Raw genomic sequence first — 18022 nt, 5'->3', positions numbered from 1 at the left:
TTCTTTTGGCTCCGAACCTTACTTCCGGGTATCCTTGCGCGCCAAGTGTAATCCGCCCGTTTGACCTAGTTTTCGCTCTGCGGCTTCGTAGGGGTGGATTTGCAACCCCTCGCGCCGTGGACTGTTTAGAAAATTACAGTACTAGAATTTTCTTTATAATTTACTCGGGTATAGTCAAGGCTTGGGTCTTTCTGCCAGCATCAGTCATTTCTGCCGGAAAATTTTTTTTTTGTGGGATTATCCTACGCGAAAATTCGCAATTTTGGGCATTAATTTTCGAGTGAAAATAATGTTTTTTCCGTTGATTTTACCAAACTTAATAAGGTTGAAGAAACCAAACTCAGCTGGTCTTGTAGCTGAAGAGATATCCTTTCGTCCCATATACAGTTATTCTCCTTCCGAATTATTCCACGCCAGAGACGGTCGCTAGATTTGAGGGTGTGCAGCTTCGAATAGAGGCCCCAAATAAACTGGGGTGTGCCCCCTTAAGGCAGAAAGGCATTCAGAATGAAGAAGGGATTAAGTAAAATCTCTGTCCTATTGCATTTGATTACTAACTTGTCGGACACGTTACTGTCGTCGGCTTTCCTTCTTTTCCCCAAAATCCTAACGCAGCAACGTGGATGGTGTACAGGGTCGCAGGGTGAAGATTCTCAAATCTTGTGGTGCTTGTTTCACCTGGTAATTTCGTTGTTTCATCCGGACAATCAGGTGCCGAAATGTAGACACGAATTTCAGGAATAGGCCAAGCCCGCCATGCTGAGTGTGAAACAAATATGTAGCGATTGAACAAAATCTTATTCATTGTGATATAAATCGTTTGTAATAGCTTCATCAGGTTGGTAAATAAACAAATAAAGAGGCTCTTTTTACACCGATTATTACCTTCCTCAGAATTACTCCGAGGAAGTTGACAGACAGTCATTGAAACGTCGGCTGAATAAAACACTTGGTTGTGTAAAAAGTCTCTTTATTCGTTCCTCCCGTTGTACATGTAGCTGTATCATTGATATGCTCCAACTATATGTGCCATGCTAATTGGTCTTCTGATATGAACGGTGTCTACGCGTGTAATGATTTTGTGCTAACGAACCAAGAGAGGAGGGACTAGGTCACTTAAGCTTTTCAAGCTGTTTGTTTTCTTCAGAATGCGTATACATCAATTGACAACTGATACCTGTTACAGCCGTCCAACTGATTGAGATCGATGTTGTGTCATAGGCAGTCACATGGAGACCAGTCACCGTTGGAATTTCTGAAAATAAAAATATAAGAACTGACATTACTATACTTTGCAGAGGTATATATAGGCACAGCTCTCGATAACGGGAATATTGAAAACAATCAGGATATATACACATATGCATGCATCTTAAAACGCAGCTGGTCTGTAAATCAGAGAACTCGTCATTTTCATAAACTTTCACACACGTCTAGTATGATCATCATAATAGTCTCGCCGTAGCCGCGATGGTACTAATAATGATATTTATTCGGTTAAATTATCATATTACCTAGCTTAAGTATTGGAAAGACTGGACTGGACATGGAAACGAAACGCTCTTCACTGACCTGTTGTAACAGATACGGACGTGGGTGAGCTCAGCACTGGGTCGTCCCGAGAGCCACCCATTGACCAGACGGTGATGTCGTACTTCGTGTTCGGCATTAATGTGTCTAATACGCGTGAATAGGGCGCTTTCTGTCCTTCTTTACTCCAAACATCAAGAGGTTTGCTTTTCTCTTTTGCAACCCATGGCAGGGTCGGGCTACCTGCACTATAATACAACCTGTATCCGATGATTCCCGTTGGGTCTTCCGGAGGTTGCCATGATACCTTAACAGAGTCACTGGTAACTTCATCAATAGAAAGGCACGAGGTTGGCTGTGGCTCTGAGGGAAACAATATTAGCAATCATGAGAAATTACAGTACTTCTAATTGTCAAACACACTGCTTTAACGTATGTTCCAAGCTATAACAATGATCATAAATGGGATATGATATTTATAAAATATTTCATAAAAAGTTTATTATCGTATAATCAAATTTACAAGATGGGTGGAGGAGTCGCGAAGCTACTCTCCGATCAGAGGTTAAACTTGGGGATTAATGAAAGTTCTTTTATTCCATGTTCATGCCCGAGAGCTATAGCTACTAGCAAACAAATTATGCATAGTGCTAACATTAAGTTTTACTTCTACTTCTACTTCTAATTTTCACATTGATTATGCAAATTAGGTCATCATTTGCATAATTAGTATATGTTGATGTTCCGCCTGCCACACATTACATTACATGTATAAAAGTACTATTATATAAAACACTGTAATTATAGAACTTCCTCCTTAATTATGCAAATTAAGTCTTCATTTGCATTATTTGCATTTAGCTATGTACAAATCTCTGTCAGCTACCTAAACACTAAAAATGATGAAAATACGTTGTTCCAATCTGGACTTATTGGCTTTTAAAGATTTCACCAGAAAGTCCCCTGCAGTTCCAGAACAAGCTGCTAGGGGGACCAAACTTACGCCACTTATTCCTGACAGGAAAAGCAATCTGTCACCAAAAAAATCAAGACCATTGCATGTTCAGGACAAAAGATACAAAAACCGGAAGTTCTGCTGCAGTACCAAGGTCATCCACCAGGAGGCCCATATTTGACCTTGATCTCCGTCTTCCTAAGACTTATGTTAAGCACAAATGATAAAGATTTCACTAGTGTGTTACATGTCACCAGGTAGGGGCTATGTATATAATTTGCCTACAAATTTTGCTAATGAGCATGATTTTAAATGTAAGGCATTTACAGGTGGTCATCACCATAAAATTTACAAAAGCACTAAACATATCATGGAGGTATGAGATCGCCAAACTCTAGTTTGAGACTGCTTTTTGCTCGCCACTCTGGTTTTTTTTAGTTTACAGTTGTTGTATTTTCAGCTGTGTGATTTTGTCTTGGAATTTCTTTTTTTATTGGAGCATACTCGTACCAGAAATTTCGTTGTGCTTTCTAGTGTGTTTTATCTTAGTAACACAGAGTTCTCGAACGACTTTCTGTCGGAAATAGAGGTTTTATACTCTCCTGTAGTACAGACATGTCAGGGAAATACACACATGATCTCCCGTTTTGGTGTTGTTTTATGTCGTACTCATGTTTAGCAGAAAGTAGAAAGGAGACGCAATGCTCGCCTACATATGTTTTATAAAATCACAAATAATATTCTAGCTAATATGCCACTGCCAGCAAGGGATTACTAGCCCCCTCTCACACCGAAAACAGTTTAGCCTTTTACCCACCAGCTTCACGAGTTGATTACCATCTGAACTCCTTTTTCTCTAGAACAGTTAGGTAGAGGAACCGTCTACCAGAAAATATTGTTAAAGCCAAGACATTACAGGCCTTCAAGCATGCCATTAACACCGGCGTAGTTCTGAACAACAGTCACGGGTACTAACCGCCACCCTGCTCTAGGTGGCGGACAGGGAGTGGCGCCCCTGCCAATTGAGGAGCTATAGACCACAACGTGCACACACAAAACTTGTACATACGAGCGACCACCCCATCCAATAATACCCCCACCCCCCACCGTGCTGGAGCCCTCAACCTATTGAGGTTTGCACGAACTGGGAAGAAGAAGAAAAAGGTAAACTTTCACACGTTTCGTTGCTGTTTTCGTCAACCACACTCTAGGGGATAGTGGTACATGTACCACAAATCTCGGATAAAATCTTCTTAATACAGGAGGAAAAATTAAATTGATTTATTTAAACAAAAATTTACAAAGGCTCTTAATAATGAATAGTGTGAGGTAATTTTTCAAAGCCAAGTGTTTCATTCTTTGCAGGACAAAATTACCTCGTGCAAGACTACGTGTGAAGATCTAAATATTAATGAACACGGTTACCTGCCAATAACTTCTTTGAGTCTTCTGTCTTCCTCTTTGTGCCTTTAAGTGGTTCGTCTTCTGTCTTCCCCTTTGTGTCTTTAAGTGGTTCGTCTTCTGTCTTCCCCTCTGTGTCTTTTTGTGGTACTTTTGAAGCTGCGAGACTGCAAACGTTCTTCACGTGTTCGTGGAAGCGATTTAAGAGGGTCTTGTCCTCTTCATTTGTAAGAAATCCTTCTGGTCGTTGCTCTAAAGCTTTCCAAAGTGTCATCAGAAACTGATACATTGGCACAGTGGCTAATGGGAACGGACCTGTGCAAAATGTACAACTGGCCATGGTTTCTTTGACGTCCTGCTCTTCACCTTCGTTTGATGAGAAGGAAATTGAGGCATCTCCGATGAACGTATGGTTCTGCTGATCCATAATCATTTCTAGAGCTCTTGGCCACTGTCTTGGCCATATTGCTGCCATGTATAGTCTCAAACTAGGATACATGTCCTCTGGAAATCCAGACGCTTTCAGCTTTCCTTTCTCGGTCCAGCTACAGACGAAGTTCTCTAGCCATTCGGGGTCTTCCAACTCCTTCTTTTGACCTGTAGTGCTGCCGGATGCCATGGCTGACGCTCGAAATTCACGTTTAAGCCCCAAAATAGAAGATAATGAGTAACAATAATCAAGCCATGGCTTTTTACCCTTTCATGTATTGCCTCTGCCGGACGTCATGAGGGCATTACGACTGCTTATCTACCGCTGGGAGTACCATTCTGTGACAAGCTTAGCTGCGCCATTTTCCGCCTCAGGTGGTAAACATCTATAAAAATAGCCCCCACTCCCACCCCAGGCGAGCTGTTACCATAGCTCCTGACAATGGAATGGTTCACATGATCAAGTTACAGGGTATCACGTGCATTCATAAAACAAATAATCCTATTCAACTACTTAACACCCGGTGAATTTTTATTGATCGTTGTAGGTGCAGTGTGACTAAGGTAAACACAGTGGCTAAGGTAACACCGCGTTCCTATTGACCCTCATACACGTAAAGCCAAGTTCCTTTTGTTCCCTGTGGTACAAAGATTCGTCGCGGCCAGGTAAAATTCGTGACCAGACGCCTGTTAAGAAGCACAACAGTTTTTTTAATCAACGACTTAAGGTATGTCATGTAGTTTGGTTGTAAACATTGTTGGTAAGTCCCATTACATTGATGTTATTGAAATGTTCCCTCTATTATGACTATTTGAAAGTAAAAGGCTCTGAGTTTTGAGAGGTGAATCTGTACAAAAGTACGACTCTGTACTAAATAATCAGACCCGCACTGTATACAACGTCCGCTTAGAGTCGTCACAACGGTGAATGCAACGGATCTCTATCTATTTATGGCAATCACACACACTGAGATCTTTATTTGCAATCAGATACAGATTCATGTAAATATTCATGCACAGATACAGATTCATGTACAGATATACAGATTTTCCGAGTAGGATGACCGTGTCAGTGCTTACACCTGAGTAAGGGTCACAGTTGACACGGTGGCCTTCGCATGAATTTAATTATTTAAGGATAACAGGTTGCGAATCTGAGACACTTGGGCATGCAACGAATCACTAGACATCAAAATACCCAAATGTCGTATTCATCATGTATGTTAAAATACATGATGTACAATCTGATCTGTTAAACCAAGGAGGTTTAAAATCGATTTAAACCTCCTTGGTCAAACGTATTTTGCATGCGACCCGGCCTGGCTTCAACGTGTTTAATTTGTTTTGCGTGCGAGGTGTATTTTGGTAAAAAATAGATAAACTCTGCCAAGGATATTCTTTTCCATTGTAAAGGCTTTTTTGATATTGCTATATACACGTATACACGTTTATACATTTCCTTAAAGAAATCGTGTGTGCGAGTAAAATCTAAGAAACGTCTTCGTATTCGTAGAATCCTCATAGTACTGGCGCTGATGGCCTTCATTAGGGCCAGGGGCATCAAAGGCCTATAAACGGCATCAAAAAAGTAATTGGACTGCACAATTGACAATTTGACAGTATACAAGCCATACCCCGAATATGTAGAGTTTTGAGACATGCTTACGAGTTGCAGAACAAGATCAACACATACTGTAAATTTAAACTTTCTCAAATGAACAATGATATATGGTGTCACTCTACCAGCGGGCCAAATAAAAGTCAAACTCTAATTCCAGTAGAATACAGGTGCATCTAGGCTCTAGCTCTACTGCAGTTTTACTTAAAACTGTACGATACATCTCCCTAACTGTTGTTCTTTCTTTTCCATTCAGTGCCACTATCCTCACCCCTACCCTACCATTTATACATGGAGCATGAAGAAAACTCGACTCAATATTTGTTTCTTGTATTTTTGCAGGGGTATGGATGACGATGATATAGATTACGACGAGGCCATAAGGCACATGCATGGTTGGATGTACAACGATGCCGGAAACAATCCAAGGATCGATGGCTGCCATTGTCTTTCTTGTATGCTTGCGGCCGTAGCCGACGGTGTCGTCCTTGCTGAAGTGGAGTGCCTTCCCGGGCCCAAAGACGGTCTTCCACCAGGAGTCTATGGTGTCTACCTGTCCTGGAGAGATGGCATACAAATACCGGATGTGAAGCACAAGAAACAAAAAAAGCAACCGATAAGTAAGAAGGGCAAGCCTATGAAGACCAGGAAGCGACAGGGAGACCCGAGTGAAGTAGAAAGCGACGAAGAAGCCATGCTTAAGGATAATGGGGTTAACGATAATGACGCCGCGTCGAATGACGATGGAGGTGCAGCCGCCGCAGGGGATCAACAACCTAGATGCGGAGAATCTGACTTGCCAAGAGTTAAACGTCCTCGGAGTAACTGTATCAAATGCAAATTTTCTCCTGTGTTTAAAACGGTGTATAACCCAGAGATTTGGACTGATCAGAAACTGAAGGAAACACTTAAGGAGGCCTTTCAAAATTATCTCAAAGACAGTGCAAATCTGGATCATTTGCAGTATAATGAAGATGTGCATTGGACTGGTCCATTCGAGATTGACGGTAACACATACCAGCTTGAGGGATATTTCGAAGTACAGAAATGTGGTTCTCGTGAGAGAAAGGTAATCACGACGTGCTATTTCATCTCTAATGTGTAAAGCAACAGTGACAGACATTTCCATTGCACAACATTCCCATTACTCAAATTAAATGATTTGATATGAATTCGCTTTGAATATCTGTACCTTTATGTCAACATTTAAACAAGACAATGTATAGTGCAGCGCACCCAAGCGAAATAGCTTCATATATGTTGTCTATATTGATTTTTGGGTAGGTGTTTAGCGTCATGGACGTGGTGTAGGATTCAGAGAGGATAAGTCAAGACATGAACTATGGGTTTTCATGATTTTGGGCATGCCATGTAATTGTTGAAAGCTTCGACCATGCTTCGACAGAGATGTACACAATTAGTTGCCATTAAAAGAAGTTAAGACTTGATTTGCATGATCTGTGAGTAGGATCAGATTATGATTCCACTGTTCTCCATGTTAGGACTTCATTACATGTAACATACTGTGTGATAAAGGGCAGTAGGAATATCAACAGGTACCAATTATGCAAATAAGGGCTTAATTTGTAGTCCTTCAAAATGATTCTAGTCTAGACAAGTAACGTTTTGATTGTTTCCATTATACCTAACATGCACTACGGTGTATACGTAGTTCGTTATCTTTATATTATTTTTATGCTGCCTGGGTGACCAGTGTATTGCCTTGTTGCAATTGAATTAAAATAAAATATTCGCTCACCCTACCCTGTTGCCATGTACTATTGCCCCCACTTTGCAAGTACATGTATTGCGTTCAGTTGTACCGTTAGCGCTGTAAGGTGGCTAAGAAAATTGTGTGGTGTTGTATAGTGTTACTGCGGTAAAGTGAGTTGGTGAATACCATGAATTATTACCTCCATGAAATGTGTCATGGAGGTTATATTTTCAGTTGCGTTTATCTGTCCGTCCGTCCGTCCGTCCGTCCTTCTGTCTGTCTGTTGGTCAACAAGATAACTCAAGAACGCCTGGATGGATTGGTTTCATACTTGGTGTGTTGGTAGGGTGTGACAAAAACTGGAAATGATGAGATTTTGGTCCCCCTAGTGGCTTCCCTTGGTACTGCAGCGCAACTTCCGGTTTTGATATCTCGCGATCTGGACATGCTAGGGTCATGAAATTTTGATGGAAGGTAGCTCTCGTGCTTGGGAAGAAGTCATATGAGTTTGGGCCCCCTAGCGGCTTGTTCTGGAACTGCAGGGCACTTTCTGGCGAAATGTTTAAAAGCCAATAAGTCCAGACAGGAACAACATATTTTCATTATTTTTGGTGTGTAGGTAGCTGAGAGAGAGATGTACATAACTAAATGCAAATTATGCAAATGAGGACTTTATTTGCATAATTAATGAGGAAATTTTATAATTACAGTGTTTTACATTATCTCGCGATCTGGACAAGCTAGGGTCATGAAATTTTGATGGAAGGTAGCTCTCGTGCTTGGGAAGAAGTCATATGAGTTTGGGCCCCCTAGCGGCTTGTTCTGGAACTGCAGGGCACTTTCTGGCGAAATGTTTAAAAGCCAATAAGTCCAGACAGGAACAACATATTTTCATTATTTTTGGTGTGTAGGTAGCTGAGAGAGAGATGTACATAACTAAATGCAAATTATGCAAATGAGGACTTTATTTGCATAATTAATGAGGAAATTCTATAATTACAGTGTTTTACATTATACTATGTAGCCTATGGCAGGCGGAACTTCAACAGATACTAATTATGCAAATGATGACCTAATTTGCATAATTAATGTGAAAATTCTATGATTTCGTAATGGTGAATGATGAGAATGCCATACTTGGGACATCTGTAAGTTAATCAAAAGTTAACATACATCACGATGCATATATCATGTTAATGCAGAGGTCATTTGAACAATTAAAGAAGAAATTTACATTTACATATCAAGATCATATTTCATGGAGGTATGAGATCTCGGAATTCTAGTTAATAGATTAAACTGCAACTTTGCATTTTGTTTTCCATATGTAATAGATACGTAGATACAGAGTACATACCCATATACACATACATACATACGTGTATATATAGAGAGAAAGGTATATGTATATTGTATATTACTTCGCATATTAACAAATTATATGACTGATCTTTATCAACATCTCGCTCGATTGATTGAAGCAATTCTACAAGATTGCAGTAGACATAACGAAGGCATGAAATCGTTAGCCTCTACCAGGCTTCGGGAGGCGTCTCTAGAAATTGAGAGATAAAAAGCCAGGAGAGTTTTCCGCTAGAGAGTACATTTTGCACAGAGAATACATGAGAGTATGTACAAAATGCAATCTCTAGCGGACTAACTCCCCTGGCATGTTATCTCTCTATTTGGAGGTTTTTTTTTCTTTTCAGGTGCCAACCGACGCCTGGTAGAGTCTATGAAATTGTGGCTCTTGATCACCATACCATACTCGGTGTGTTTACTCATTTGTTCAACATTTATAGCCACGTAGATTTTATAATGAAGGCAATTATTTCGGACAAGTCTTTTTTATTCGCACGCTCGCATCAGCCTGTTTTGGGGTTCCCAGACGATGCCATCCATGTAATCAAATCAATATGGCCATAGTGGGGCTTCTGTCATAAGTAACACACCCCTCATATCCAAGCAGATCATACGGTGTCAAGGCAGTATCCATTGGCCAGTGGAGTGTCCATCAGCCACTATCTATAGACACGGCTCTGGCCAATGGATACTGGCTTGCCTTCGTATGATCTGCTTGGAGATTAATAATACACCCCCGCCCCAAAGTTGGACTCGTCCAAGTACCTGAAATCGAGGCTTTCCTTGCGCATGCGTGGTGGGTGAGGGAGATAAGGCCGCACAACACAGTATTCATGGGCGAACCCGTAAGTAGTCCGGGCACAAAGTAGTGCTAGGGAAGGGTGCAGAGATTGTTTTGTGCATGGCATCGAGACAGAACCTGTGGTAAATGTTAGAGGAATACGTCAGTTTTGAGACTGTAAAAGTTGGATTATGGTGCGTGTTGAGTCGGCGTAGATTTGCGCTTGGATACTTGTCCCGCCTAGTACTGTGCGTCGGCTGCAGTTCCATGACCTCCGCAGTGGCGCTAATAAAAGAGGGCGCGAGAAGAGAACTAGCCGGCAAATTCAAGCTCATTTTCACATATTTTGTACACTCTACCCTGAAATTAAACATATCAAAATTCTGAACCTTGCTTGTGCACCCTAGTATGATTTTCCGTGAGTCGAAGTGAGTCACTTTGGGGTCCTTAACTATAGAAATCCCCATAGGGCTAATACTGTGTTGTGCCATAACAATTCATGTGCTCATACATGATTTAAAAGCGATGGGATACTACTATTCTTATAGCGTTCAGTTCTAGCCTTGACACAGTCAAATAGATTGCTGGACCGTGTGGTTCGTCCAGTAGTGTCCCCACGTATTTGTAACAAGTGTTTTTTTTTTCGGGGAGTAAATTTGAATAACAAATCGGAAAAGTAACATTTGCAAAGCAAATGCATAACGTTTACCTTTGCATATGGTCTGCTCTGGGCCGTTCCAGATCGAACGCATCGAATCCACTGTTCTATTTCGAACACCTCCGTCAAACTCAGCTCGGGAAATCTAAGCAGCAAACTGAGTTGATGTCTGCTTGATAAAGACTCCTTGTTTTACATGTGAAACTGAATTTGTGACATTGCATGCACTTTCAAGTTTTTTTTTTTTTTTTTCAACCTTTATTTAACCTTGAAAATGTACAGTACAATTTCGTAGCAGTACAAACTCTTCGGCCTAAGCCGTTTTTCAAGAGGTCAAGGGGAGGCAGGTCAGGGGTCTTTGCATATTCTTCTTCAGTTCAGTTACAATTCGGCGTATAATTACAATATAAATATATACACAGTAACGTTATACAATAACCAAACACTATCTCTGTTCGTATAACTCATCAGTTTCAAACATCCAAAATTCACTTCACAAATTTAGTCATTCTAATTTCTAACTTGTGACTTGACGCAGCCGGTTTTTAAACGCTGCAACTGACGAAGCCGTTCTTAACTCAGTTGACAAGTTATTCCACAGTACCGATCCTGAGTAGGAAATTGATCTTCTGTACACTTCCCGACGAACCCTTGGCACATACAAAAGGTCAGATACACTTTGCCGCGTGGTTCTTACTGCCCTATCACTACAGTATGTAAACAGTTCTCTCATGTAGGCTGGCAAACAGTTATTAAGGCTTTTATAAGTTAGCAGGGATTTCTGGTCTCTGTGTATGGGATTTGATGTCCTTCCATCCCAGTCGAGTCCGTACTTCAGCCGACGGCGTTCTGTGCGGGGCTCCCAGCAGCAGCCTCCCAGCCCTGTTCTGCATCCGTTGAAGTTTCTGTAGCTCTTGCAATGGTGCAGTGTCCCAAACAGTACTTGTGTAGGTTACATATGGTAGAAAAATACTGTTGTACAAAGTACGTAGTGCTAATGTGGATATGAAGGGACTGACGTGCTTCATGATACTTAGGGATCGTCTTAGCTTACCCAGTACGTGTTTAACATGCCCTTTCCAGTTCAGATTATTGTCAATGTATATACCTAAGTACTTATATATGTTACACATGGTTACAGGTTGAGCATTAATAACCAAGCTGGGGTTGTTACTGTTTTTCAGTCTTTTGTCTGTACCCAGCAACATGCACTTACATTTACCTCCATTCACAGACAGAGAGTTCACAGCAAACCATTGAGACAGCCTTTCGAGATCTTCTTGTAGGACAGTCTCAATGGTATCAACATCCTTGCTGCTGACATAAATGACCGTATCATCGGCATACATTGAGATGCTACAACTTTGAATACAATTTGGCATATCGTTTACATAAATAATGAAAAGTAGTGGTCCTAAAATTGACCCTTGGGGCACACCATACTTAACCGTGTGAAAGTCAGAAGTGACACCATTTACAGCGGTGCAATGCTGTCTTCCAGTGAGGTAAGAAGTGAACCAGTCAAGGGCTCCACCCTGGATACCGTACTTGAACATTTTTTGAAGAAGGATAGCATGATCAAGAGTATCGAACGCCTTAGATAGGTCAATAAAGACAGCCCCTGTTAAGTCTCCAGCGTTCATGGCGGCGAACCATTTCTCAACCAATAAATGTGCAGCGGACTGCGTAGAGTGTTTTGGTCGGAAACCAGACTGCCTATCAGAGAGAATGTTATTTTCGGTAAGATAATCGTAGAGCTGAGTATGTACAGCTCTCTCAAGGATTTTTGAACCAGTTGGTAAGATGCTAACTGGTCGGTAATTATTTGGAAGGGCTCTGTCGCCAGCCTTGTGGATTAAGTTGATTAAGTTGATTAAGGACGTTCTGTTATTCTTCCAGTTGTTCATAAGCTATCATTATTGTTTATGTCCGTGTTTGCGTGCTTATTTTTCTACTTGTACCACAAATCCCTTTATAAATTGCGCCCTCCCGGCGTGAGTCCCCGTGAGTTTTTATAGTTCCGATTTCGTTTTGTCCGAGCTTGTATGCAGCTGTGATGCATGCAGCAAATGCCGTGGAAAACCTGTTACAGATAAACGTACTCTGTTTCACACATGTATCGGCTGTTAGTCAGCAACCGGGCACTCTTGTCCACCTACCGTGTGAATTTATGCGGTCAATCCCGCGTCTGTATTGAGCAAAAACATTTTGCTCTCACTAAAATTACTCTCAGTTGACGATGTTATGTATGTTACGGTCTTGCTGGTGTACTTAATCCAGTTGACAGCTTTTAACATTCAGCTGACGATGCTGTATTGTTAGTAGTCGGTCTTACCCCCATCCTGTTGCCAGTTCCAGGCACGAACCAGGCGACATTAATATGGGAAGGGAGCCGCAAGGCCCGAAACTGGCTGGCGATGATTGTGGCAGCCAGAAGGGCGGCGGGACTGTAAGTGAACCAGAAGGTCCACCGCAACATCCCCGGGAAAACATGAACAAGGTTGAACTTTGCAACATCTCCATCAACCTGTTTTTGTCGAAGCGTATAAGTTCTGATTACGCTAAGGACAAACAGAGTAGCCCGGGTATCTTAGTTTTGTTTTAAAGCTAAAATGTTTGTTTTTCTTACCAAACAAAAAAAAATTAAAAAAGTTCTTTTTGTTGCCATTGACATAGACAGGACTAGTTGCAACTTATATTGTTGCAACTTATATTATTGTCCTCGAATTTTCGAAGTCAAACAAAGAAGTTTTTTTCAGCTGTTTACATTACAGAACAAAGTGATTGCCTGTTGCGTCATATGTACCAGTCACTTTTTTAAACCGAATTTAACGTCGTTTTTCCCCAACCGGAGGTTAGACGTGCTTGCACCAGGTACAAGTCTTTTTTTTAAGCAAGATTTTTACGGCTGGATGCTCTTCCTAACGCCAACCCAAACCCTTTAGTGGGGCCCAGGATCCCTCTAACTGAGGGATCCCTCACTTCATGAGGTTTTTTAACACGATCTCCTTTATATTGACTGCTGTATGTGGCTGACTCTTATCCATTTCTAATTTCACTTGTTTTTTTTTTTTTAAATATGGTCTCCAGTAAATACGTTGCTGTACATGTTCAAGAATGTATATCCATTTACCCATGTTTTACGCCACAACAAGTTTCTAATAAAGTTTCAATGTTCCCTGATTTGCCAAGGTCTATTAGTTATATCTTTTCTAATCTAGCACTTAATATCCTGTGTACAATGTTTCTATAACTAACTGACTTTCACACGCCTTAAAGTATGCATAAAGAAGAAAGTAAAAGAAACTAGAAAGGTAATATTTGCGAAGCATATGATCTGCTCTGTTAATTCTTACTCAAATACATTCATATACGTATAAGGTCAGTCAGGAGTCTAAATCCCTCCTACTAAATTGCAACATTATGTAACCCAACACCAGTTACCACGGTGACAGGCATCAACAAGTCATGTCATTGGCCAGGTCAGAGGTTAGTGTTTGGAACGGAAGAAGAAGAAGCGTAGCAAAAACAATATGTTTTCCTTCGGTAAACATAACTGTATATGATATGTATATTAAAAGGTTTTAATCGCCTAAAAAAGACGAAACCTTTACGCATGCTTTAAGGTATGCTTAAATACGTCTGAAAAGATGCCGTCTTGTTCATTCTCATATGTTCTGTGGTCCCTTCAATGCATGGCATTACAGTCCACTGAGTGATTTATAATCCCCTCCTTGTCTAATTCTACAAGTAGCTTATACTCAGACACAAATTTGTGAGGTGTTTTGGAGGGAAGTGCTATGAAGTCTCTCCAGTAGTGGTAGGGAATCGTGCGGTTCTGAGGGTCCTTGTTGAACGGGTAGAAACCGAACATCGTGACGTGATCGCAGAACGTTATCGCCTCCCCCAGAAGGAGCAGACCGGTGGTTGTAACGGAGTTGAGTTTCGCGCCAAGACCAGACCATAACCTGTTGGTGGAAGAAAGGCGTAAGTGTTAGCAGTGACTCCTGGACTCTAAAGGACTGTATCCTTATTATATTATAGCCATTTTTTAAATTCCAACATGTAATCACCAGACGTGGTGACGACACACTCAAGTTTTTCGCTTATATTAATGCCGCCACCAACACATGGGACAAATACATGACAGGACAATACTCATTTACACCTGAGCTAAGTGAGGAAAGCCGTGTAAAGTGCCTATCCCAAGGGCACAAGATTGGTGGCATGTCAGGACTCCAACCCGGGACTCTTAGTTCCGAGTCGCGCACTCTGCCGCTACGCCCACTATGATAGCCATTGAAGGAATAATTAAAGCAAGGCTAGTCTTAGCCTAGCTGGGTTGGCAACTTGGCATGTAACATGATTGGCCTATAAATTGTAAATACAGATGATAAATAAATAATAAGTATACCAAACAAGAGGAAACAGCGATAGTTCAATAAGAATTGGCTTGAAGTTTAGACTCAATCAAGAATCAAGGTTTGAGGCAGTACCAAGGTCAGCAACCAGGAGGCCCATATTTGACGTTGACCTTTGGCTTCCTAAGACCTACCAGCATACCAAATATCATCACAATCCATAAAGGCGTTCTAAAGTTATGCTGACTACAAATGTGCGGAAACACACACACACACACACACACACACACACACACACACAGACGAGCCAAAAACAATACCTCCATTTTTCATGGAGGTAACAGACTTAGTCCTGACCTCTTATCCGTTCTGGTTCCATTATAGTTTGACAGGGCAATCGTCAGGTTCAAGCCCCGCTCTCTCAGGAGGTTCTCCATTGATTTACATTCATTCCAGAACCTTGTATTCCCGCCTCCCTACATGTGGAAAAGGAAACATTTTCTTTGGAACGTTGTTTCATGAGTTAGTGTTCAACCAAATTAAAATTTTAGTCAAAAGCAACGTTTGTTACTCTTTTTTTCCTTTTTTGCATTGGCTTTTGATAACATAGCTATTGTTTTTGCAAAGTCGTAACTAACGGGCAAACGCTTCGAGTAGTGCACTAATGATTGCCTGTTGTATACTTGCCGGTTGGTTACACCTTTATTTCTATACTTTGAACACGTAATAAATGCAAACGATGAATTTATATTTTTGATGCGTCTAGACAAACCCTGTATCACAAACATGATCTGTTCCCACATTTTCCATTGTACATATGTACATAAAAGCGAGAAGTTGACCACTCTGTATTACATGTAGCTCAGTAACTAGAACACTTTGTATTAGCCTAGTATAGTACCCTTGTATGTTCCTTATGTATGTATGTCTAAGTCAAGTAGTGTATCTTTTGTCTCCACTTTTCTACATACGTTTGTTATGTGTCTTGACCTGTACCTAGCCCGTCGTGGCATGAATGTACAATAAAAGTATTTCATTTCTTAATGATCTGCTTGGAGATTACAAGCATGCAACAGAAAATAGGAGCTTTGTACAGGAAACCAGCCTGAGACATTTCATTCTTTGTGTGCTGCAGATCACAGATCTAGACAGCGTTCTCATCAGAGAGACACCAATCATCTTCAGGCGGATGGGCCGGGAGTGACAAGAAACAGTCCACACCGAATTAATTTATGGATGACATCCGCGCGCGCATTGATATTTACCTGTTCTCAAAAAAAAATCACGTCATCCGAGGCTCTGGCCTGGCTTTAGGCCTGGGTAGTCCATGGTAGCTTGCTATGTAGCGACAATACGGGGCCGGTGGTAATCCGGAGGATGGCATCCAGGCTACCGAAGCTCCACGACTCAAGACCTCACTCAGCACATACGCACAGTGCCGATTCATAAATTCCGCAAAAAGCCAGCATGCTTGTCGTATATGCCGCTATGCTTTGCCGCAAATTCACGATACCAGCTTTCCCCCTGTATTCCTGTGGTTTAGTAGGATTTTTATTTTGGGCCGGATTTTTATTTTACTCGCCCGCGCGCGCTAGTTTGGGGGTCTTCAGAGGATTCAATCCATAAAATTAAGCCAGTGTGGCCTTACCTTTGAAAGCAGCAACACCGAGTTGTTGAACGGCCGGAGGAGATTCAGAAGTTCGGAGGTTTTGTTTTTCCTGAACATGGGAAACAGTTTCCTGACGATCTCCCTGTTAATGACGGTCATGTTAACGTGTCGTCCAACATCCTTCCAGTAGTCCTGAAGGGGCCCCAGGTTGAATCTAGAAATAGATCAATGCTATGTATTTGAAGACATTTCATTTTTATTCTATTATTTTATGACTATTTACCACATTTGCGGAAGGATTTAATGGCACCTTAATAGAGGATGACCTGAACTGAACTGGTGGAAGGATTGACGTAACAGGTGACTATCACCTCTTCAAAGATGTCAACCCCGAGACCATACTGTAAGGTTTGAACCACTCACACCGGGAAGGTCCCCTACTCTTTTCGATAAGTGCGGTGGGTTCTTTAACGTGCGTGGGGTGTGGCTCTCCCAAACACGGGACCTCCATTTAACGTCCTATCTGAGGGACGTCCCTAACCGAAGCTAGGTACTCAATTACACCCTTTGTAGGGTCGTGGCATAGCGGCAGAGTTCGCGACTCGGAACCAAGAGGTCCCGGGTTCGAGTCCTGACATGCCACCGATCTTGTGCCCTTGGGGAAAGGCACTGAACACGACTTACCTCACTTCGCTCAGGTGTAAATGAGTATTGTCCTGTCCTGTATTTGTACTCTGTGTTGGTGGCGGCATAAAATAAGTTGATATAACTTGAGTGTGCCGTCGCCATGTTTGGTCATGAAATGTTGGAATAAAGAAACAAGAGTTCCACGATCTCATACCTTCGCCAAATGATGTTAACCCTTGCGGTTGAAGAATTATACAATTTTGAAAATTGATTTTGCAAATAAGATCCTCATTTGCATGGGTTATATCAGTTGATCATATTCTCCACCCAATGACAGTCTTATCTTAACAAAAAGGCTATTATAGCACTTCCTCATAAATTATGCAAATGAGGTCATGATTTGAATAAATTATGTTTATTGATGTTCGCCTTCACATACCTTCCAAATGTGACAAGTATAAAAATACTCAGCAGTTACAACTATGAAATTATAAAAATTTCCCATTAATTATGCAAATTAGGTCTTCATTTACATAATCTATATCCTCAGATGTTTTTTTTAATTCTCAATTACATGTCACAAGTGTTTCATGGTCCTATTATCGAACAAAGCAGATGTATAGAATTTCCTCATTAATTATGCAAATTAGCTCCTGATTTGCATAACTGTCATTTGATTATGTCAAGCATCACTTCAGCTACCCACATACCAAAAATCACAACAATCCGTCAACCGGTTCTCGAGTTATCATCCTTCAAAAATTTTTCAACAAACGCTCCTGCAGTTCCAGAACGAGCCGCTAGGGGGCCCAAACTCATGTCACTTCTTCCCCACCTCAAGAGCTATCTACCAACCAAAATTCGTGACCCTAGCATGTCCAGATCGCGAGATATCAAAACCGGAAGTTCTGCTGCAGTACCAACAAAAGCTGCCAGGGGGCCCAAAATCTAATCATTTCTAGGTCTCATCAAGACCT

General features: G+C 41.3%; 2 protein-coding genes across 2 annotated transcripts in view; one reads left to right on the top strand and one right to left on the bottom strand.

Annotated features, from left to right (window-relative positions):
• Positions 1-4684, bottom strand: part of LOC109465560 (receptor-type tyrosine-protein phosphatase beta-like) — a 15036-nt gene extending 10352 nt beyond the window's left edge. The window contains exons 1-4 of the mRNA XM_019762920.1: positions 3911-4684; positions 1573-1893; positions 1178-1255; positions 559-759 (exon numbers count right to left, since the gene is read on the bottom strand). Of these exons, the coding sequence (XP_019618479.1) occupies positions 559-759; positions 1178-1255; positions 1573-1893; positions 3911-4505 (1195 nt within the window). The 5' untranslated portion in view covers positions 4506-4684. The remainder of the gene's footprint in view (positions 1-558; positions 760-1177; positions 1256-1572; positions 1894-3910) is intronic.
• A 1606-nt stretch (positions 4685-6290) lies between these two features.
• LOC109465527 lies at positions 6291-16013 on the top strand. Its single transcript, XM_019762883.1, has 2 exons — positions 6291-7002; positions 15945-16013. The coding sequence occupies exons 1-2, from the start codon at positions 6322-6324 to the stop codon at positions 16011-16013; spliced, it is 750 nt and encodes a 249-aa protein (XP_019618442.1). The 5' UTR covers positions 6291-6321.
• The last annotated feature ends 2009 nt before the right edge of the window (positions 16014-18022 follow it).

This window comes from Branchiostoma belcheri, unplaced genomic scaffold (assembly GCF_001625305.1).
Source record: "Branchiostoma belcheri isolate BF01 breed outbred unplaced genomic scaffold, Haploidv18h27 scaffold152, whole genome shotgun sequence".
In the NCBI taxonomy this organism is placed as follows: domain Eukaryota; kingdom Metazoa; phylum Chordata; class Leptocardii; order Amphioxiformes; family Branchiostomatidae; genus Branchiostoma; species Branchiostoma belcheri.
This window is presented reverse-complemented; position numbering and strand designations above follow the sequence as displayed.

What these genes read in the sequence shown, in the direction of transcription:
- LOC109465527 (XM_019762883.1), top strand. Translation starts at nt 6,322, where the DNA reads ATGCATGGTTGGATGTACAACGATGCCGGAAACAATCCAAGGATCGAT. An exon ending in GTGGTTCTCGTGAGAGAAAG is followed by an intron (nt 7,003 to 15,944) that starts GTAATCACGACG and finishes TGTGTGCTGCAG; the next exon opens with ATCACAGATCTAGACAGCGT.